At 47.4% G+C, this 23,079-nt stretch overlaps 1 protein-coding gene across 2 annotated transcripts in view; it reads left to right on the plus strand.

Annotated features, from left to right (window-relative positions):
- Positions 1-23,079, plus strand: part of COL5A1 (collagen type V alpha 1 chain) — a 160,499-nt gene that overhangs the window by 60,877 nt on the left and 76,543 nt on the right. For both annotated transcript variants that reach the window (XM_074846323.1, XM_074846324.1), the window contains exons 5-11: positions 11,029-11,160; positions 12,916-13,062; positions 13,187-13,435; positions 17,680-17,832; positions 18,141-18,197; positions 22,233-22,274; positions 22,544-22,606. In XM_074846323.1, the coding sequence (XP_074702424.1) occupies positions 11,029-11,160; positions 12,916-13,062; positions 13,187-13,435; positions 17,680-17,832; positions 18,141-18,197; positions 22,233-22,274; positions 22,544-22,606 (843 nt within the window). The remainder of the gene's footprint in view (positions 1-11,028; positions 11,161-12,915; positions 13,063-13,186; positions 13,436-17,679; positions 17,833-18,140; positions 18,198-22,232; positions 22,275-22,543; positions 22,607-23,079) is intronic.

Below are 23,079 nucleotides of genomic sequence, written 5' to 3' on the forward strand. Positions count from 1 at the left end.
GAGATCTGTTAATGGTTTCTCAGGAGAACAGTGTGAGCTGAGGATGGTCCCCAGCTGGCCAGGAAAACCACAGCAGGCTGCTTGTTGTAGATGGACACAGTTCTTCATCCTCCAGCCCTAAGGTCCCCCTGGAGCTGGTGTTCACCAGCCTGAGGGTGTGGGCTTCTTGCGTGGCAGGGGCTGAAATCAGGGCACTGGTGGGTACCATGAGCAGGTCTTGTGGCTTGGCTTTGCATCTGCTGCAGGTGATGGAAATCCCAGAGATGATTAGGGCTTGGCTTGGGTGACTGAGGGGGGGATAAATGGCACATGTTCAGCTGGCTTGGGTCAGCCCTTCAGAGGAGGTGTTCAGGGCTGGCAGAGAGCACTGGTGTCCTCTAAAGGGCTGGGTGGGACAGGGAGCCTGCTCTTGGCTGCAGGTCGCTTTGTGGTAAGATCAGTGCCTCTGGTGTGGGCTCCTGAGGCTGTGCTGGCCGGGTCCATCCCTGCGGACGTGGCGTGCAGTCGGTGCTCCAGCAGGAAACGTGTGCTCCGCTCCGGAGGCGATGCCCGGGCGCTCTGTAAACACCCGGTGATAGCTGCGTTTGACATGTCCCAGCTTTCACAGGAAGAGGCCAGGGATAAGGATTAAGCCCTGGCTTTAGGAAAGCTGCTAGGGATATGTCAGGCTTTAGCAGGGTACATGTCCCATGCCAGAAGTGGAAACAAAATCATTAGGAAGTCAAGAGTCTTTCAAAAGTACCCAAATCTGGATGCTTTCCTCCTCTATCTGTGGAGGAGCTTGTTTAAGTCAGCAGTGCTTAACATATGCATCTATAGATGTCACACTTAAAAATATATATGCTTAGATATGATGCATGGATGTGCAAAACATGTATGCAAACACTGTGGGTGCAAAGTGGAGCTTAGAATCATGCAAAGGGGCTGCAGAGGAAAGCGTCCTTGTCACTCATGCATCCCATGAGGTGGAAGTACTCTGGAAAAATAGCATGTTCCTGGTTAATAATTAAAGACTATATGCTAATATGTCTGTACAGAGTGATAGATTTAGGGCATGCAACATTAAATCTGGTGTTTCTGAAGTTTTGGAACCCTTGCAGCTGTAATTTTTTTAAATTGTGTGTGTGCACACAGGCAGGTTCTTTTTAAAAGAAAAATTGCAAAATCAGCTTCAGCCGTGTGGTCTCATAGTGACATCTATGAAGTTTATCAGCGAGCATGGGACACACGTGTATGGGCGCCTGCATGCATGTATGCCTGCGTGTACATACATGAACATCTATTATGGGTAACCTAACATGCAGCTGCTACTTTAGAGAGAAAATATTTACTTCAAGGTGATGAAATTTGAACTAGAAGTCATGCAGTTTAATAAAATCGTGTGGTTTAGATTCCTTGTTCTTCACATATGTTTCTAATCTGCTGGGGGGGTTCAGACCATCTGCCCAGAACACGCAATTTATAAAAACGTTTTAAAATGCTCATTTTGCAAATATAAAGACTGACTCTACAATAGGAAAATGAAATTTGAGAGTAACGTCCTCTCTTTATTGGGGTGGAGAGAGGTGGGACTGTCAGGGGTTTCTTCTTTCCTTTTTTTTTTCCTCCTTTAAAAAAACTGAACTGTGAGCTATTATTTTTCCTCTCTTTGCAAAATAGCTGCAGAAACCTCTCATGTTATTTTGCCTGTGTTACCACAGTGCTTGGCCAGGCTGTAGAGAAGGAGTGAATATAAAGCAGCCTTTTGTCACCCCAGTCTACGCAGCCCCTCTCCCTGTCTGTCCGTCCTTCCAGGCTGCGGCCGCAGAGTAGGGGAAGCTGTTCAGTCGCATCCTGCTTTCTGTGTCCATAACTGATTGTTTCACACCCAAAAATCCTAGCAGATAAATTGTGGTTTGTTTAACAGACGTAAATATATAAAAATAGCCAGTGGAGCTGAGTGTCTGAGCGTGATGGTGGTTGATTTAAGGCTATCTGTCTCTTCGGGTGTTTTTAGCAGGTCTTTCTATTTGCTTTATTTTTTAAGGCATCTTGGCTGCCTTTTTCTTTTCTGCAGTCCCTACCGCTTGGCTGCTGCTTTGCCCTGGGCGTACCTTCCCATCCCGTTGAAAGAGTTACGGTGTTTGTGCTCGCTCAAAAGAGGAGGGATGCAGATAAATCAATGGCAGAGCGCTGGCCCCCTGGATGGCAGCGCTTTGAAGAGAGGCCTGGGTTAGCAGGGGAGCAGGGAGCTTGCAGTGGAAGGGAAAATCAAAGCTGGCAAATACTCTGTTCCAAAGAACGGCAGTCTGATGGTGATGCCACCACGTTTGCAGCGGCTGATGTAAGGCCGCCTGCACAGAGCTGTAAGGCGTGAGGATAAACAGAAGCTGAGGAGTCATTTCTTCTCTGGGTGGGTCCCGCTCCCTTGTGCCGTTAGCTGCAGCAGTTATTAAAAGTACTCGTCGGCTTCGCAGTGCTGTCTACGGAGCGCACAGCCGATGTCTGGTGGTTTGCAGCACCAGACATGAGTCAAGGGAAAGCTGGACACGTCCCCCGGTACGTGCGTGGGATGGACGCTGCCTCCTGCCCTGTGCTGCCTGACCTGGGATGCTCCTGCGGGAGCCTCTCAGCCGGCGTCGTAAGGACAAGAGATTTAAACCACTGTTTCTGCTCTGCTGGCCATGTCTACCTTTGAGATTTTTTCTGCTTTTTTTTCTAGCTTAAATTTTCCCATTTGCTAGAGAAAATCTTCCTTGCTGCCAGCAGTTGTGCCTCTCGTGCAGCCCGGCTCTGCGGGTCCTGCCCCACTGGTGTCACAGCTGTGTGGGGTGGACCCGCAAAGGGATGCTGCCCTGTCCCAGCCATGGCTTTTCCATCTCTGAAACAAAAACCCTGGAGAAACACAGTGCTATGATGGCCTCCCAGTAAATACTTTGTAGAATTGATGCTCTTTGTTCTTCTGCCAGTGCCACCTGTTTTCCAAGCTGCCTCTTTCTTAAGAATTGTTTTTCTCTCCATGCTGTGTCCCCCAAGTTCCTGGATCTTCAATGACAGGTTGCTAATTTGCCTTATCTGAGTTTTTCCACCCATTTGGTAAATTGTTGAACAAAAACTGTCTTCCAAGGTCTAGGCATCAGCTTTGAGGTAGGAAAGACACATCACCCACTGGAAGCAACGCTCGTTTATGGCTTACGGAGGGAGCTGCAGGGTAACAAACTACGATGCACATGGAATGCTTCATCTGAGCACTGCAGCCTCCTTCAGTCAGTCAGGGTCAGGGTTGAATAAGGTGAAGTACAATTGCCTCAAAGCATAAAGCAGCCCCAGAGCTTTTTGGGATCTTTAAACTGGTGATTAGATGTCTCTTCTGAAAGGATGGAGGTTTCAATTAGGCGACGTGCCTGGGGATGAATCAATGTTGGCAGTGAAGGGATGGGGGGCTGGTGCAGGGAGGATGGGACCGTGTGGTCTGGGTGGTGAGTCTGGAGCTCAGCTTGGGCTCTTGCCCCATCATTAAATGTCCATTTGAGCTTGGTCAGGTTTTTTCATCTTGTCCCTTTTCTGTTCTCTTCAGGGCATTGTCAGTCCCTCCATGAGAAGCTCTTGGGGCAGGATGTGATGGTTCAGTGGACCGGGGTAGCAGAGGGCTGAGGCAAGGGTGACTGTAGAGATGTTACATGAGACTGGAGAGAGCAAAGGGGCTCTAGGCTGTCTGAATTTGGTAAGAATTCCGGGGAAAGTGGCAGGAAGAAATCAGCAATGATTAATGGGCTTGACAAATTCAGCCATTTGGAAAGGCAAGCAAATCTTTCTCCCATTGAGGATAGGAAACTGGAATGGTGGATGGGTCCATCCATTGCCTGTAAAGCGCTGTCATGTAAATAATGCATCCTGCTGATGAATACTGTGTATATTGTCTTTGGGAACTAGCTCTGCGTTGTCACTTAAACAAAAAAGGGCTTTGGTATAAGCTCTGGCTTCGCATTTGCTTCAGCAAGTGCAGAGGGTGCTCGGTGTTGCGCTGGCGGCTGTGGCCGCTGCTGGGGGAGTGTTGACATTAGGGTAGGGCATTATTTACATTGTGTGGTTATTGGGGCTGGGGGGAGGTGTCGGGGGGAAGTAGCTGCCTGGAAGCGAACCTCATATTGGTGTCTCCAGCTCTGCTAATGACTCGAATCCTTGACTGGTATTTGGGTATTGGCAGAGTGACAGCTTCTTCAGGAAAGCTTTCCAGAATTAGCAAAGCCATCTGGCTTTTGTTCTCCTCTTAGAGAATCGCTTGTCCTTCCCTTCCTGTAAGGAGTTCTGGCTAAAGTGCTTGTAACTTGTATTGCGATATTACACCAACAGACCTACAGCGTGCTGTGGTCTCTGCAAGCGCCTATGAAATACAGCCCCTTGCTCTGAAAAGCCTCTTTTCTAAGAAACAGCCATGGAGTGGCTGACCCGAGGATCCAGCAGTTACGGATGGAGGAAGCACGACGTGGCGTTGCCTGACCTTGTTTTCCATCCATGGGAGCAGGTCGGGGTGTTGAGGACAGCTCGGAGCGGAGGGTGGGAGGGTTTAGGGAAGAGGCATAGAGGAGGGGACACGCTTCCCTGCCCTGCTCCTGCAAAGCCAGTGGCCAGGGCTAACAACGAGTTAATGGACTGTTGCGTGATAGGAAATTGGGTTCTTCCCTGGGATTATAAAAAATAAAGGTTGAAAATTACTGGGGAGGTTAATTACCTTTGAGCCAAAGGGCTTATTTTCTTCTTGTTGCTGTGGTCAGGGAGAGAGGCATGTGGGTTGTCCAGATAATTACTGTAGTTTGTGTTTGGTAAGTTTAATATCAGAAATGGTGAAGGCTTAGCTTTGGGGTGTGGATGCAGTACCACGCTGATGTGTCACGGGAGCAGGGCTTCTTAGGATACCTCCTCTCCCAGATGGAGATGCAGTGAGAAAGGGAAACTATTACCAGCCCTTGAGAGGTTTTTCCTTGAAGCCATATTTGGTTCTAGTGAAACTTCTATCCCTTTTCTGCTTAATTAAACCTGTTTTTTTCTAAAAAGGGCTCAGAATAGGCTCCTATCCGAGTGCCAAAAGCCAGAGGGAGCCATTCTTGTGGTAACTGGAGCCCGAGAGGGGAAATAGCAAGGTCTCTCAGCAAAGCTGCCCTGTCCGTTCCTGCAGCCCTTCTGCGCAGGATGGGGAAGCAAACATCCGGGTTGGGTTTATCCAAACCACCAAGTATTTGTAGCTGACTCATGACTGCGTGCAAGTCAGGCTTTGTTTTGGGTTTTTTTTGAGTCAGACCTTCAACTATTGCCTTCCCATTTTGTAGTGCAAAATTTTTGGAAGCCCAAAGGATGCCCTTTAGGTACCAGTTGCTTCATGTGGTGAGCTTGCTCCTCTCTGTGGCTGGCCAGAGAGAGGGGTTCAGGACACAGGTACAGGGGCCAGAGGGGGTGATGAGGCTTCGTCTGACCCCATTGCTGCAGTTTGGCTTCTTTTCTGGGACTCTGGGGTGATGCCAGTACAACAAAGGATGCACTGATGCTCTGAGCAGTTACTGTACCTCTGATTTGGGGTCTTGCTACACTGGCAGAGCTGGGGGCACAGTGATATCTGGGTCACCCCTTGCTTTCCTTCTTCACTGACTTCAGTCCCACTATTACCCTCCAACCTGTGCAGACTAAGAGCCACTGGGAGCCTGGAGCAGGGCAGCTGCTCTGTCCTTAGCAGAGATCCTCCATCCATGGGCAAGTGCTGATGACAGATTTTATCAAGTGGAACATCTGAGTGCTGGCAGGCTGTCTCTGAGATGGGGATTAGGTTTTTTGGAAGCTCGCTGGTGGCTGGGATCACTGAGCTTTTACTTCATCATAGAGCTACATTGAACCTCTGCCACTCTTAAGCCACCCAACTGGGTTTGCGTTTATGGACCAGGGAGTTTGTCATAATAAAACTCGGCAACATCCCAATTACTTCCACTATTTTTTGAGATTTTTGTGTTACGATTGTATATCCTGGACCTGTGGTTATCCAGTTTAAATGTAGGAGTTTAAAAAAAGCACATCAAGCAGTATTTATTCTTATGGAAGAGTATCTAAAACTTCTGGGGTAATGCACTAAAACAACAGTCCAGTTAATTATTGTTGCGTTGCAGTGAGAGCCCCAAAGAATCCCAGTATTTATGGAGCTGCTGCCAATGCCAGATGAAATCACTCAGACTATCCTCGCCAGCTGTTTGTTTTGTTGAACCACAGCAATTTCTCCAAGTTACTGAAGTTGATGTCATTGGAAGTGATGTGACATTTCTGCACACATATAGAATAAGTGTTAAAAAATGCTCCAGAAGAGCTTTTCCAGTCTTGTCTGGGAGCTGGCTGGGGAGTTGAATTAAACTGGCTTGATGGAACTTAATCCATAAAGCAAATGAGTCATCAGGCATAAATGGCTTTACCATAAATGTCAGAGAGATTCTTACTGGTCCTGATAGTTAGCACTTATATCTGTTTGGAGCAAATAAAAGCCTTGCAATTCACAATCATTTTCATCAGTGTGCTGTCCTGCCTCTTCCTCTTCACAAGAAGCTCTAGGAATAAAGGTCAAAATGTGATTTATTCCCCTTTTTTTTAAAACTACCTCTTCTGATGAATGAAATATTGGTTATTTTCAGGCAAAAATGGACCTTTGTTTCCCTCCAAATTTTTTGTCAAACCAGGAAAACACATCTCTCCCTTGCCTCCGTGTGCTAAGAAGTTGCTGCAGTTATGGGAGCACTTTCTTGAGGCCTATGTGCCCAACTTGGTCACATGCCAAAAGAGGACTTTACTGCACTGTCTGCATGGGTGGCTGGGGCTGGAGGACACCGTGCTGGTGACTTCTTCAAAGCAATACCACTGTGTTACTGACTTGCTCCCTGAGTCGAATACCTCTTTACATCACAGAATAGTTTGGGTTGGAATGGACCTTAAAGATCATCCAGTCCCACCCCCCTGCCACGGGCAGGGACACCTTCCACTAGCCCAGGTTGCCCAAAGCCCCGTCCAACCTGGCCTTGAACCCTTCCAGGGAGGGGGCAGCCACAGCTTCTCTGGGCAACCTGTGCCACTGTCTCACCACCCTCACAGTAAAGAATTTCTTCCTTATATCTAATCTAAATCTACCATCTTTCAGTTTAAAACCATTACCCCTCATCTTATCCCTACACCCCCGATAAAGAGTCTCACCCCACCTTTCCTGTAGCCCCTTTAAGTACTGGGAGGCCACTCTAAGGTCTCCCCGGAGCCTTCTCTTCTCCAGGCTGAACACCCCCAGCTCTCTCAGCCTGTCCTCACAGGGGAGATGTTCCAGCCCCCTGAGCATCACTTGAAAATAAATCTTAAAAACCTAAATGACTTGGCTGGTAAAGTGTTTAAACCACTCTCTTAGTGTAATTGTAAGTTCTCTCTCTTACAAAGGCTTTGTGGAAAATCTGCAGTTGTTGCATGTGTGTGGAGAGGGGGAGGAAATTAATGGTATCTTCGTTATCGCTGCTCTTGCTGAAAAAAGCAGATGCTGACATAGGAAGGAGAGAGGCTTGGGTGTTTTGTGTAACCATAACAGTGAAACAAATAGACACTTGAGTGAGGAAAGGGAGCGGAGCTGGCGGCTGCCTTTGTCAGCCCGTGCTGGGGCTGGGGGCAGCTATCTCTTGGTGAAATTTATTAGCGGGAACACACTTGAGAGGACACAAAAGGCTTGCGAACCTCCCAGCACGGCTTGCTCTATTTAAAGTTGGCTTTTTAAATCAAAGAAATGGGGCTCTTGACAGCAGAGCTTTGTGCATCTTTTGTGAAGTTCAGATAGTGGGGCTTTTTATTACAGGCTAAATTAGCCCATTTTATTGTTTTGCACTGAGGGATGAGGTCAGTTGACTGGGAATCTTGCTAACAAGGTTTCACTCCTGTCTGCTTTTTACAACTGTTAACACGGGGTATCCACCAGTGCCGTGCACTTGCTGTTAATGAAACAAAGATGAATGGTCTAGCAACCCTGAGAGCTCTCCTCCTTCCCCCACCACTGAGCTGCTCAACCTGTGTCAGTGTACTTAAGCTCAGATGCTCCCTGGGCCTCTCATTCCTCCAAAATTGGGTGCATTTGGTTTTCCATACTCTTTTTTGCATGCTTGCATTGCTGCTGCTGGAACAACGAGAAAAGGATGAACTTTGCTGGGCAGGGTGACTGGGTTTGAAAAGGAAATGGGAAAATAGCAGGCACGTTGAATGATGCTCATGAAGCGTGGTGAGCTCTGAAGGAGCAGTCTGATGTGGCTCACGTTTTTTCCTGGCACCCTTTGCGTACCAAATTTATTCAGTTATGCACTGATTTTCACAGGTTCTTGACCCAGAACTAGCAGGAAGCTTCTCTTGTTCATCTTCCCCCACTCAGCAGCAACTGCTGGGTCAATGCTGTCCTTTGGTGGTTGAGCGAGGTTGGGATTTCTACCATGGCCCCAAGACTTGAGCCCGTGGCTCCTGGGACCTGCAGGTGATGTCTTTCCATGTACTCAGAGGTGCTGCCAGTGCCTCGAGCCATCAGACCCAGAGGATGCTCAGTTCCTGTTGTTCTGCAGGAAAGCAGGGTGGGATGAAGCCAGGATTTCTCTCCATGGATAGCTCAGGAGCTGCCATCAGCTGAGACTAAAAGCAAACTCAGCCTTAGCAAATTCTCTTCCGCTTAACCTTTTGCAGTGTGTTTAGCCAACGTGTCTCTTTGCTTTATCTATTCCCTGAGGAAACACAGTTGTAGTCCTGGTCACTTATAGGATCCAGACTATCAGCTCTCCTTGAGGTGTAAATCCAACCTTATCAGGAAGAAAAAGCTTTCAGCCTTCCTTCCTTGCCTCTCGGATACAAGTAGCAAGTCTGCTTTTGTGGCTGTTTTATTTCAGCTTATCCCAACAGTGCTGGAAACTCTCCATAACCCTGTGGAAACTGGGGTGCTTTAACCACCTAAGTGAGAGAAGGGCCCAAATGGCTTAAGTCAGGTGTCAATGAGGTGTGGGGGTGGTTGAGGTCCTGTGTGCAGAAATAGCAGCTGGAAGGATCTTCGCATCATCAACTTTAAGCAAATTGCCTTGGCCAGGTTGGGCATCCTCTGCTGGAGGGAGCTCCAGAGGGGCAGCCTGTTCTGTTCTGAACTGCTTTTGAAGACAGGGATGCTAAAACGTGCTGGGAGTAATCCCATAACACCCCCCAGCTCCTTCTAGTCTCTGCTCAGGGCTGGGTGATGTCCTCTAGGTCACACCATGGCCAAGTTCCCCAAACAGGTCATGTTGTCAGGTGGTGACCAGAGCTGGCTGGAAATGGGAAATGTTCTTTGAGACAAAAATGTGGCATTTTCTATTTTCCCAGTACTGTGTCCCCATTTTTGGTGGTCACGTCGAAAACGAAAAAGCCAGTACAGTAATGACAGAACTACTCTATGGATTTATTTCAAAAAAAAAAAAAAAAAAAAGAGGGGAAGGGAAGGAAAGACTATTTCTCTTAAAATAGAAAATTGAAAACCACTTTGCAGACACTTCTGCTAATTTTGTAAAGGTTATTCGCAGGAAACAGTGACTAATAAGCTTAAAACAATGCTCAGTTTTAGGATAGCTTGCGTAGCATCTGAGAGCTGCCCAGACATTACAGTGAATTGCTGCAGAGATGGATGCGATAACCTGGAATTCGAGGAGGGAAACCCCAGGCAGCCGCAAGCTGCCCCTGCCCCTCAGAGCCAGGCAGGATGCGGCCAGGTCCACATGGTCCTTGCAACCTTCTTCCCTGGTGGATTTCTGCCAAAAATCTAAAAAGCATTTTTTTTTTTTTTGGTGAAGTCAATGGTATGTGCACGTGGGAGGCTGAGCTCCCTATGGACCCAGCGGCACCCGCGGCTGGACCGTGTGGAGTTTACGTGCACGAAGACAGATTTGGCCCATATTTTCAAAAATATCCTTTGGTTTTCCACAGGGCTGTTTGCTGGTCTGGCCAGGCTCCGTTCAGAGCTTCTGGTTCCTATTATGTGCCCAAGTCATCCTCCCAGTTTTGCTGTAATGCTCCTTCTTTTTCCCCTGATGCCTTAGCCATGTTTTTCTATTATTAAATAAGATTTTTTTTTCCCCCTAATTAAAATATCAGCTCTAATAATCCAAGTAGTAAAGTCTTGTCTTATGTAACTGTCTACTGAATAAACTGGTTTTTGGCATTATGGTTAAGCAATGCAGTGATTCTTTAGGAAACTAAAGAGTGATTTCTGCTCTGACCTTTGGGCTGTGACTGCATCACGCTTCGTATGCTATATAGAGAGCAGTCCATTAAGCAGCCTCGGTGCCTAATGAGCTTGCTCTGCACCTCGTTTTCAATAAGCCACTGCAAACTCTCCCTCTTTTCTCTTTTTCTGATTATCAGATGCATTTCTAATCTCTTTCTGTGTCTGCCGCTCTGTTGTGGGTAGAAAACTGAGGTGAGGCAAGATGTGGAAAGGGGGTGTGATGTCTTTTATGAGACCAGTTGATGGGGTGGGAGAAGCAGAGAAGTTTTGAGGCCAGTAAAGAGCTTTCTGGACTGGGCAGGAAGACTCTGGAGCCTTGCAGAGCTGCACGGGACCAGGCAGGAAAGGAGATTTTTTATTGCCCACAGGACACTGCTGATTTGGGGTGCATAGAGCCCTTTATCTCTTATTTTTTACTGCATGCACCTTGCCTGGGGCCATCAGTGCTGCTGCGTTCTAGGTATGTGGGTGACCTTTCTGCAGAGGTGGTTATCTTTTTGGGAAGGTGCATTTGGGACCAGGCGTGAAGTGTGGTGGCTTCACACCTCGCAGAGCAGCCAGGGATAAGCGACTGCTTGACCCGGCCCTGGACCCAGAGGGGTTTCGCCTGGCTCATCTCAGGCAACACGCCTGTGTCAGGGAGGTGGCCCTGCCAAGTGTTTTGCTTTTCATTTCTTGGTGGTGTTTATCCCCTCGACTGTGCTCTCGAGCTGGTGGCTCCACGTTCACCATCCTTTCCCCTGACACTCTGCCTTTCCTTCCCGCAGGGTGACATCCAGCAGCTGCTGATCGTGGCAGACCCCCGAGCAGCCCACGATTACTGCGAACACTACAGCCCCGACTGCGACACTGCCATCCCCGACTCCCCCCAGTCCCAGGACCCCAATCAAGATGAATACGTAAGTCTCTTGCAGGGTTTGGGGCTGCTTTTGGGACAGCAGCATCCAGCTCCATATCGCGAATGCGTTCAGCTTCTTCCTCCCGTTCAGTTTCCCTGCGACTCATCTGTAAGGGCCAAGACAGAGCTTGGTTTTTAGGATTTGCAGGTTCTGGTCTTGGCTCTCACTCTCGGGAGTTTCCCTTCCTTTCTGCGCTCCTCCCATTTCCAGAGACTGAAATGAATATTCGCTTGGAGCTCAGAAACTTGCAGGAGAGACAACCCAAGCTGAGTGTGAAACACTGACCTTCCCTGGCAGGTCGAATCCTGTCCAAAACAGACACCTGTTTCTAAATTTCAAATTTTACTGTTGAACTTGTAAAAAGATTAAGTAGGTTTTTTTCAATATTCTTTGAAACAACTGGTGTTAAAGGAGGGGGAAGCACTTTTGCCCATGTATTTGACATTTGAATCACATTTTGGCAGAAATGCTCCCAGCTCATCTGTATGAACTGCTGTGCTAAGTATTTTTTCTACCAAGAGTTAGCCTCAGATCTTTTCTTTAAAAAAAGAAAAGAATAAAAGACTGATACAGGGTACCTTTTAATTTCTGCCCCTCAATTAGAAATGTCTGGGTGTGGCTGATTTCCAGAAGAACATCACCTGAATTTTAGACATTTTAAGAGGTCTCAGGCTCAGCTCACAGCAATTAAAGTGTCTGGCATCCTCGGCTGCTTCTCAGCATTTTGGCTGCTCTCTTGGTCTAATTTGCCAGTCCATGCGCTCTCTTGCTTTCAGCTGGTCTTAGATCTGCGGGCTCCTGCCGAATCCCTGCGAAGCTGTAATGCCATCAACCTGCTCTGGCTTAGCTTTGGAATTGAATTAAAACCCTGTGCCTAGCAGGGCTCTGGGGAGCAGAGCGATGCTCACAGGCGAGGCACGGCCACCCAGTCCCAGGGAAGTGCCGTAACCGCTCCGCCAGCACTTCTGGAGAAACAATAAATAAGTAAAATAAAATAGATGTCGGTATGGTCAAAATATGTGGTAGTAGGAAAATAAAACTCTTCCTTCGGAGCCAGCAGTTCAACAAGGGCTGGCTTGTCTTAGAGCTGTGTTGCTCTGTGTAAGAATAACTCTTCCACGCGCCAGCATCTGCTGCCAGTGAGAGCAATGGACTGGCGAAGAAATTTGCCATGCCCGGCTGTAACCAAATGTTTTGTTTGTATTTCATTTTGAAGAATGACTGACGCCTTGTGGAAAACACTGAAAATATCTTGTTTTCAAAGCCCTTCTGCCTTCAGGCCACGGATGGATGGGAAGTCACACGGATGCTATTAGTGCAGTTGGATGAGTGAAATAGCATCCCTGCTTCTCAGAGTGGCTGTGTGATTCAAGTGTTTTCTTCCCCTCTGTGAACATGTCAGATGTGTGACTTGGGAGGTCTTGACAATCTGAGGTTAAAAAAAAAAAGTTTTTTTCTTTTTTTTAATTGTGTTATCGTGGGTGACTGAATTGCTGCAGGGTAGGTCCATCCTCTCTGATAAGGGAGAACGCACAGGACCAACAGTTGATTGGGAGCCTCCTTAAATCACAGACATTGCCAAAGCAGCCCAAAGCCAGGCTCTTGGTGAAGGCTTCATAGAAGCTGATGACCAAGAAGGGAAAGATTCCACTGCATCACGACATGGCCCCATTGACATGAAATAATGTCTAAAAGAGCTGGCAGGAACATGCTTGGATGCTGCCAGCTTATTTTCTACTTCTCATCTCTTTGCAGTACACTGACGGGGAGGGAGAAGGTGACACCTACTACTACGAGTACCCCTACTACGAAGATGTTGATGAAGCTGTAAAGCCAGAAGCGCCCACCACCAAACCCGGCACTCCCGAAGTGGCTGCTGGAGAGAGACCTGAAAACAAGCAGGTACCGACGCAGGGTCTTGGCAAAGATGCGGTTGATAAGTGGCACCTTTGTAGAAGGGGAGGTGGAGGGTGACGCACAATCTTCTTTTTGTTTCTCTGATTCTGACGTTTTGCTTCTGCAATAGGATTATCCTGCCCCCACGCTGTCGCCTGATGGAGGAGACCCCAGCAAGCAGACAAAAGAGGACGCTACGGTGGATGACCCTCTCGTGGATGAGTACAATTATGAAACCATTAATGAAGAGTACTTCACGCCTCTCCCTTACGAAGACGTCAACTACCCTGAAGAAGTGGACCCCCAGGGCGGACTCACTGAAAACGCCGTGGAAGCTGAACTCCCCACGAGTACCGTCATCACCTACAATGAGACCGATGTAATTTTAATGACTATTTTTCACTTTGTTTTTTATTAATTCTGGTATTTCATAGCCTTGAGAGCAAAGGAGATGTGATCATCCCTATAGTAAAACTCTAAGCAGTTTGGGCAGCTGTTGGAAGAGGAAGCTTCTTGTAAAATATTTTCACTCCAGATATTTCAGGGTGTGGAATGCAGATATTTAGAACTTGGTTAAGGATTATTCCCCTGGAAAAATCTGTTCATATTGATATCTGCATTTCCCTGTGTGAAGTGCTTGTCTGACAAAAAGAAAAATGAGGGATGGTGCTAAAATCTAAGTAAAAGCATTTTATTTCAAAGCTATTAATATGAATGCTTAAAATGTTGATTTGATGGAGAACATAAATATTTTTCATTTTGTCATTCCCACTGAATAGCATCTTTACATTTTTCAGATTGTAATTTAAAAAAAAAACCCAAAACATTTCAACGCTGGGACAAACCCTTGATTGTAAACTACTGCATTCACACAGGGAGAGTCCCTCCATTTTGTGCACGGATCTGCTCAAAGATGAGATCAGTCCAGATCCCACAGCTGATGTTTCTGTTGGAGCGATTACATTTTTAGTTACCCACGCTTTAATATGCTTCAACTGAAATATGTTGCACTTGAGACTCTTCTGTTCTCAAGACTTGCCCAGTTCTTGCCTTTTATATTGGTCCTCAAATAGATGAACGTTGGTCTCATCCTTAGAGATAAATAGTTGTGCAGCTGCGTGCTGTGTAGCTCGCTATTCAAGGAGATAACTACACTAAATGAGGCAATTCTTCGTTAGGAGCATCAGCAAGGGGAGTTGATTGTGGGATAATGTTTCCTGGATGGGACTCGACAAGGTTTTGTGGTTCCTCCTCAAATGGAGAAGAACTACTTAGTTATGGGACTGTCAAAACTTGAGGCTTTCTGGGAGGTGCTGGAGGGTGGCAAGAGAGACAGCAAAAATTGGCTAATGTATTTGGAGTTGGATCTGGAAGCTTGAATGAAAAGTGTCAGGGAAAGTGTCCAAGCAAAGAACTGAGCAGCCGGAGCGAGGCAGGAGGGGAGCCAGCCGCCCCGAGGGTCGGTGGCGTGGCGGGGATCGAGTCCAGCCAGCTGAGGATAAAAAAATGCGGTGGAGGAGGAGGTTGAGCAGCCCAAAATGATACACAGAGAGAAACAGAAAAGGCTCCAGCGTATCGAGGAAGCGAGCGCAAACCTGAGGGAACCCGTGGATGGGAAACTTTTCTGTTTCCTGACAAAGAGCCAGAAATCTTTGGCCAAGCTTGAACTTTCTAATAGAGATGAATTAATGACTGGGTAGCGTGACCTTAAAAAAAATTGGAAAAGGAAGAGGTTCAAGGGCGCTTTAGTTGTTAAGAAAGGAAATAGAAGAAGAGGAAAGTTCAGGTAGGGAAATGCACGGTGAAGCTTTCCTATGTGAAAGCTCAGCTTGTTCTCAGCAAAGCATCTCGCGGGGAGAGAGTGCAAACTGTCCACCTCCCGCAGCTCCAAGAGCCAGCGTTTAGATGGGGAGGGCTGTAGGACTGCCCGGGGCTGGGAGGTAGCTCCAGTGAATCTTTCAGCTGATGAGCAGAGAAAAGGACACAACTTGCCTGGCTGAAGGAGATTCCCGTGCACTGAGACGAAGGCTAATGCAGTGTGACATAGGGAAGACTCCCAGAAAGTGCCAGCCTGAGGAAAAAATACCCAAGAGGATATGGATTTTGGGTTTACACCTTGGAGGGGGAGCTGAGGGCCCTGCCTGCAGCCACGAACTCCTGGGGAAACAGAATCCTTTAATTCAGCAGCAGACCACGCTGCTTTATGAGGAATATGGAAGTGAGGATCGGGATCTCATGCGTGTAATTGCCTGCTTAATACCTGTTATTAGAAACAGGGTTTCAGCAGGAGATACAGCCTGCTGAAGTGGTTGGAGATGTTTATTTGCTCTTAAAAAAAAAAAAAAAATCAAACCCAACCAAAACCAAAAAACCCTCATAAGTTTTTTGGCTAGTTTAGGAAACAGAATAGCGCTCGTGGTCATGAGTAAGTGTGGCATCATTTCAAGCAGTCCCAGGTTTCTGGCTGGAGCTGGAGCCCCGTTGCTGTTGCAGAGGGATGCAAGCGTGCGGCGGGGCAGAGCTGGGCTGGGACCCTGGGAGTCCCCTGAGCTGCCCAGCCCTGGCACTGCTCATGGGGTCAAACAGAATAATGTTGGCCTGGTGCAGAAGGGTCATTTTTAACATCCCTTCACAGACTTTGCTACAAAATCGGGGTGCAACATTGCACTGTTGAAGTTCACCTGTCTGTGTTTTGGGGAGACTGTAATTCCTGCAGTGGGAATTAAAAGGGGGTTTAGTTTTACACAAGTGAAACTTTGTGGAGCCTGTGCGAGAGGTTTTGGAGGCAGGCGTAGTCCCTGAACTCTCCTGGGCTTGGGTTTCATTATGGCTAATAACTCTGTGATAAATGCCAGTGAAGCAATTCCGAGATTTAGTAGGTAGCAATACTCCCATGAACAAGAGGAGCTGGGGACAGATATATTTTGTTCATTGCCTGCTATTCATCAGGCAGTTTGCTTTACTTGTCCAGATGCATATACCAGGGCTTCATATCTGCATCGCTTTCTCTAAAGGGAAGACTAAAAGGTGATTTAAACAAAGCTGTTATCCCAGTCTTTTGCACACTGATTTTTATTTTTTTTTTTGGACCTCTTCTTTTCTTTGTGGACTGTTTTCTGATTCAGGTTGTCTAACAACATTGTTAAAGAGATTATTTTTAGGCTTTTTGGTTTTTCTCCAAAGCACCTGCAAATCTCAGCATGGAGAACTTTCCTCCTCCTCTGCCCAGTTATTCAAAACATCCTATCTTTCCATGCAAATTGACTTAGGGACCTTAATCAAAATATCAAACCAGACGTTTTTGCCTTTCATTTCAAAGAAAGCTTTCTATGTTATCTCCAAAAATTTAATACCAAGATGAACAGGTTTTAAGGTTTCAAAGAGCAAACATACATAAAAGATTTCAAATGGGATTCAAGATGTGTGTGATAGCTCTAGATCCATTTGAATGATACAAAGGAAAAATAATACTAACTTTTCCAAGTTTTCTAATTGAGTAATTGCCAAACTATAGTTTCTTTTTTTTTGCAGAGGTAGAAGAAGATGGGGTGACAGAGTGATGATCGCCTTAGCACTAGGGCTTATTCTTACTTTAAAAGCTCTTGCATTCAGATGGAGATGCTCATGCTTAAGGGTTCTGAGCAGTGTTGGCACAGAAACAAGGTCTGCGAGTGGTGGTGGCATTTAAGTAATTAATTTTGAATTCATAGAAGCGAGGAAATTATTTCTCTGGGAAGCCCTGGAAGTAATTCAATTTATGGACCGTTTTGGTCATTACCTGGATGGGAAAGAAACAAAAGAAAAAATCTGTTATCAGCACGTGTTCTTCTTTATCAGGCTGTTCAGAGTACAGGGTGCCAAGAGACAGTTGCCTGCCAGGCTGCAGAAAGCACAGGGGTGTGGAGAGAGCAAGGAAATTCTGATGCTTGTCTAGATGTCTTTGCTTGTGGTCCATAATATCTGTTGCTGTAAGGATTCAGGGATTAATGCCTCGGATCTGCAAAAATTTCTGCTTCTGCTCTTTGGACAAGCACAATCGCAACTTGGATCCCAGACTAAACAAACAGGAGGTTTTTGTAGAAGCGAACTTGCATTTTTCCACATTTCTTCCTGTAATCGGGTACTCATAATGACACATTGTGTTTCTGATGTGCATTTTAAATATGCAACTGGACGCGTGACCTTTTACGCTTAATAATCCAGTGTCTCTGATACTGAGGCTGTGAGGGATGAGCAGGGCTTGAAGTTTGAAACTTCCATTCCCTGTTTCTTTAGACCTTTAGCGTTTGTGGGATCCTCCTGACGTGAGCTGTTGCTTTGTGCTGTGTTTTGTTTTCCCTTCTCAAACTTTTACTCTCACAGTGTTATTTCAGGGGTTGACAGAGAAATCCCAGGGAAAGCCAGGGTGTATGTTTTGCCGTAAAGATCCTCCCATCCTTCTTGCCTGCCGTTGGAGAAGATTCTTGGAGGTTACTGGAGACTTTATAACTCCAGAATTTAACCTTTCTTGTGCTTTTTATTTGCAGCTATTTTATAAAGCATCCTCACTTTGCAGAAACCGCAGTCTTCCCCTTAAATTTCCAGTGTTTGCAGCCTGACATGTTGCTGCTCTTCTGCTTCCAGGCTGCTCAAGGAGGAGAGGATCTGGATAAAGATTTCACTGAGGAAACAATAAAAGAATATGATGGGAACTATTATGATAACTATTACGACCGAACAGTCTCTCCTGATATTGGCCCCGGCATGCCCGCTAACCAGGACACCATCTACGAAGGGGTAAGAGAGTTAATTTTCCATCGAGGGTAAGCCTAGTTCAAAATGTTTGTCTTCCCAGAATTTATAGCACAGAGACTAACAGCTTAAAAACCAGCGAGAGCATCTCGCTTGGAGTCATCCACCTGCAATGCACGTGTTTAGCACAAGGCGAGGAGAAGGGTGCCCCGTTTCTTTTCTACGTGAACGTCAGCAGTCCTTTGGTTGCAGAAGTTGTCCCAGGATCTCCAGTTCCTGCTCGGAGCGGTGATGCTGATGCGGGTGATGTCCTCTTTGACTCTCTGCCTCTGTGTTTCCCTTGTGTGCTACAGATCGGCGGCCCCCGGGGAGAGAAAGGACAGAAAGGGGAGCCTGCGATTATTGAGCCGGTAAGTACCATCTGGGTTTTTTTGGTGGTTTTGGATTTTTTTTCCCAAGGAAAAAGGCACAAGGGGCATGTTAGTTATGGCTTGGTGCTCAGTGGTACAGCTGGGAAGAAAATTTCCCGTGGAAGAATTACTTGGTTCATTTAAAAACTTTTTAATATAAAATACTGTAATTATTTTTTTTTTAAACTTCAAGAAGCGACCTAAATTAGGGAGGAAGTACAAAATTTCCCATGAAATCTCTCATTTACCAAAATAAAACTTAGGCCTTTTAGAATTGAAGCGTTAGGCAGAGGGCATGTCTCACCTCTCCAGAGGTTTGGAAGTGCCCCCGGCTCGGCAGCAAACCCGCTACCCCGAGCGCCCGCAGCCGGTGGCCAGGTCATATCCTGACCTGAACTTGCAGCTTGGGGCCGGCTTTAATTGTGCAACTAATGGGTTCAGCTCTGTGGAAATAAAAGGGTTCTCCCTGCACACAGCTGCAGAGGGGTTTGCTCCTGCGCCTGCCCCAGGGTTCCACCAGCTTTCCACTTTCAGAGAAGCTCTGTGTTGACCTGGGAGTGGAACCTGGCACTCTCTTTATGATTCTGCCCTGGCCTGTTTCTGAGGTTATTTTTCTTTCTAAAGAACAGTTATAAACTGTCTGTGCTCTTTCCAGTCTGCAAAAAATGTGAGTGCCCAACTGAGCACCCCCTTAGGTGGGGCTGGAGCCGTTCCCCTTGCGTTGGGGACAGCTGGTGTTTGCTCAGAGGTGACCACTGAGCAGAGCAAGTGGCCGTTGGTTGATGACCGTGTGTCTGTCCCTCATGACGTCTCAGGATGCTGAGGTACCCCCGTGCCTGCTCCTCCCCAGGCTGGAAACGGGGCTTTGGGTCCTTGCAATCACCTCCCTGGAGCCTCATCCCCAAAGGGCACACTCGCTGCACACCAGCAACTCAATTAACCTAATTTTCCTTGGCAGAGGGCCAGCGCAGCGCCCAGCATCACAGCGGCACTTCCCATCACTCGGAGGCCATTATTTTTTTTAATTCTTCCTCCCTTTCCTTCTTTGCCTGACACTTTCACAGATAGCAGGAGGGGGGGGCAGGGAGAAGCTGGGGTGCAGCAGCAGGGCTTGAAAAGCCTGAACAAGGGTCTTACAAAAGCATTTCTGACCTTTCCTTCCTTTTCTTCCTTTCTGGGTCTTGCTCTCACTCTGCAAACAAAAGGAGGAGCGAGTGATTTTTGCTTATCGGAGGTGTGGGAAGGTTGGGGGGCAGCTGAACCCCATGAAGACGGTGGCACAAACCCACCCTGCCTATCCAGAACCAATCTGAAATGCTACAAAGTGAACAAAATAGTTAAATTTAATCACCCAGAAAGAATTTGGCCGCCTTCTCTATTTCAAAACACTGGAGCATGTATAGCTTTTGCCAGAAAGTAAACAAGACCAAATGCTGCCTTCTCCCTCTCTGTGCGGTTCCTCTTCAGCAGAGAGAAATTCAGATTTGCTGTGCTCTTTAGCTCTCTTCTTTTTTTCTTTTTTTGATGGGAGCTGCAGCAGAGAGGGAATAAAAACCAAACGCAGAAGTCGGATTCTGCTGGATTTTCTCTCCTTTTCGTTCAAACTGCCTGTCCTTCAATCCTTGCTCTGTGCTGACGCTCGCTGGAGGCAGTGGGGCAGCACAGGCGCGGGGTGAGGAGGGATGCAGCCGGGGATGGCTGGGGCACCCCCCATCCCAGCTCTGCCTTCGCCTCCTCAAAGCTCCTTCTCCTTCTGAGGGGGCCCCTGGTGCTCACACCTGCCTCTGGGGAGATTTGATCAGCCTTTGCATGGCACCTTTGTGTGTTGCTGCCAGCTTCTGGGCTGTTTCTGTGATATTTGGGGGTGGCACCTGGGTGTTGATTGAGTGGAAGCAACACCCCATTTTCCCCTGGGACGGTCCTAAATCCATGGTTTGCTTGCTTCACCCTCGGTGGCATCCTCCTGATCCCAAAACCCTCCCACGTTTCCATCGCTCCTGTTGATGAGCAGTCATATAAACAGTGGAGGTCTCTTGCCGAGGAGAATCTCCAGATGTCCCTAAAGCTAGAGCTCAACATAAACCAACAGATAAATATGGGAAGATGCCAAGGATGTTTGCATTGCAAATTGGCTAATTAGCCCAGACTCTTCCCCTGTGTGGAGGAGCATCCCGAGGCTCTGCAGCTGGCCATGGGAAGCAGAGCCTCAGCGCTGTGCATGCTCAGACCATGGTAATGCTGGCACTCAGCAGCCCACAAATGTCCTGGGGAGACCTACGTGGGCAGTGGCTTTCTGCAACCAGCCCAGAGACAATTATTAGTTTTTGTTTTGGAGCCTGCCACACCAAAACGTGCCATCGCTGGTCTCAGCAGGGATGGACCTTGGGGTGTCCATATGGGGAAAGGTTTGCTGGGACCTCTGGGGTTTCCTGTGCAATGTCCTCATCGCGTGTCTGAAACGGAGCCGGTGCTTAGTGGATGTCCTGGGGGCCGCCTTCTCCATCAGCATAGCTCGCCTCTTCTTGGTAGCCTCCAACAGCAAATAGCTCATACTTGGTGCAGGTTGGAATGTCATGTGGGGTTCATCCCTGCTTCCCACCCAGCAGAGAACAGTGTCTCCATGGCAGACAGTGAAACTGCTGGCAAAATGGGCACGGGGTGAAGTCCATGACCTAAATTCTTTACTGGTGAAGAACGACTGCACAGGCACTTCTGTGATGACAGCAGCAGAAAATTTCCCCTAACACATCCAAATGAAGCGGAAGCCAGATTTTAAACGAGGTGCTAATGAGTAGTACGGACACTGGGAAAGACAGAAAATAGTGCTGGCCGTGCATTAGTGGTGCAGAAACACGCGTCCCACTAATGGAAGCAGGGATGGTTCATGGCAACATGTTTTACCCTATTTTTTGCTCCTCTGGGCTTAGAGACTGTGGCTTCTGGGGCAGGAATGCCTGGATTCTCCTCTAGACATTTCAGATTTGTTCAGCTCAGCCCTGTCTGCTGTAGTGGCTGCTGTGGAGTCAGCTGAGGCTTTTAGCACCAGAGCCTGTGCCCAGGAGACCAGTTAAAGATGACCCGAGACCAGTCCCTGCACTTGCTTCCTCTGGGCTTCTCCCATACGAGCCGACTGCTTATCTACAGATTCTTAGAGGCTGATTTCAGCTCATAGGATAAATGTCCTTCTTGGCTACATATGAGCTTGGCAAGAGCTGGGACTGCTTAGGCTCGACCTGGGGGCACGGTCACTGGTCCAGAGATAAAAGGGCCGTGCTTGCTATGGGGCTCTTCCCAACAGATCAGCGTGATGCCTTCTGGAAAGCACTTGCCAGGTTTATTGGGAGGTTTCTTTCCTGCCTCTTACATACCCATGAGGGGGGAAAAAAAAAAAAAAGCGCTCAATTTTACTGAGTACATGATAGACCTGATTTAAAGTTATGACAAAATATTTAGATTAAAAGGAATGGAATAACATTATTCTACCATTTTGCCCACACAGTGATTTCCTAGGTACACAGAGTAAATCACAGCATGCAGTCTGCTGGGAAAGTAATTTTAAAAAACCCTTGCAATTTGATTATTAACTTTTTTTTTAAGCTTCTTGGGTCTAGAAATAGCTTTTTCCTGAAGAGGAGCTCTTCTCCCACTCCAGCGCTAGCAGGGCTGGATGTGCCCCAGCATTTGCCCCTTGCCTGGCCGTGAGCTGAGGGAGAAAGGTTGTGCTTAGGAAGGTGACCCTGTGCTGGGGCGAGGGTGGGCTTGGAGGGGCGGGGGGGGGAAGGGCTGTTTTGCCATGCCCTGTGTGATTCAAATAGTATTTGGCTTTCCAATGGGCGGTGCCTTTTGTGCCTGTGGCAGCAGAGACACAGGAGATGTCATCCATCTCCTTCAGCTCTGAGATGCTTAGACCTAGCAGCAAGACCTGAAATATTTAAGGACAGATAAAGCATTGGGCTTTCCAGCCCTGTAGTCAAAGTCACTTTGAGGATGTGCCTTGCTAATCACTTTTGTTTTCCTTTTCTTCCTCTTGCTTAGGGTATGCTGGTGGAAGGCCCGCCTGGTCCCGAAGGCCCAGCAGTAAGTGGCACTTTGTCTACACCTTGCACCGGAGGCTGAGTGTGGCCCCGGGGTGCTGGGCGCACGCGGAGGGCTCAGCACACAGCTGTTCCCTGGCTCTATTGCTTCCATATGCCACGCATGTGTACAGAGCGCTTCGGGGTCGATTTTCTGGTGCAAAAATAAACAGAAAGCTCTAATTCTTTTCCTGCTCGTTGTACAAATATGTTACAAATAATAACACGTTTTCCTTTAGTGGCTTATTTTTTTTTCTGTCTTTTCTGTGCTAGGGCCTTCCAGGACCTCCAGGACCAACTGGACCCGTGGGCTTAATGGGTGACCCTGGGGAGAGAGTGAGTACCCATGTTTTTCTCCTCTTTGGCTGAAGCCTTGGGTCATTTTGTGTGTGCAAAGTTGGACTGTGGTCTATCACTGGAGCCCTGAAAAACTGCTCATCCTATAATAGCAATTTCCTCTGAGTCAGCCCCAAAAGGAGCTTATGGTAGGGTTACAGGGCAGACCTTTGTATCCAGGGGCAAAAGGTTGGGGAACACAGCCAAGCTAGTCAAATGCATTAAGCAGTTTTCTCCAGGTTAAAACCAAGACTAAGGCTGACAAACCCTCTGCTTCCTGTCTGCACCCTTTGGCTCGTGGCTGCTCATTCTGGTGTGGGAACTGGGTTGTGGCACTGGGAAAAGAGGATGAGCAAACACACAGAATAGCTGTTAGCACAATAAAATGAAGTTCAGCAGTGATTCTGTGTCCTTATTCCACCTGGTGGTGTGAGTCTTAGTAGAGGGTTTGGTTTTGTTTGGGTCTAGGCTGG

This window comes from Strix aluco, chromosome 20, assembly GCF_031877795.1.
Source record: "Strix aluco isolate bStrAlu1 chromosome 20, bStrAlu1.hap1, whole genome shotgun sequence".
Classification (NCBI taxonomy): Eukaryota; Metazoa; Chordata; class Aves; order Strigiformes; family Strigidae; genus Strix; species Strix aluco.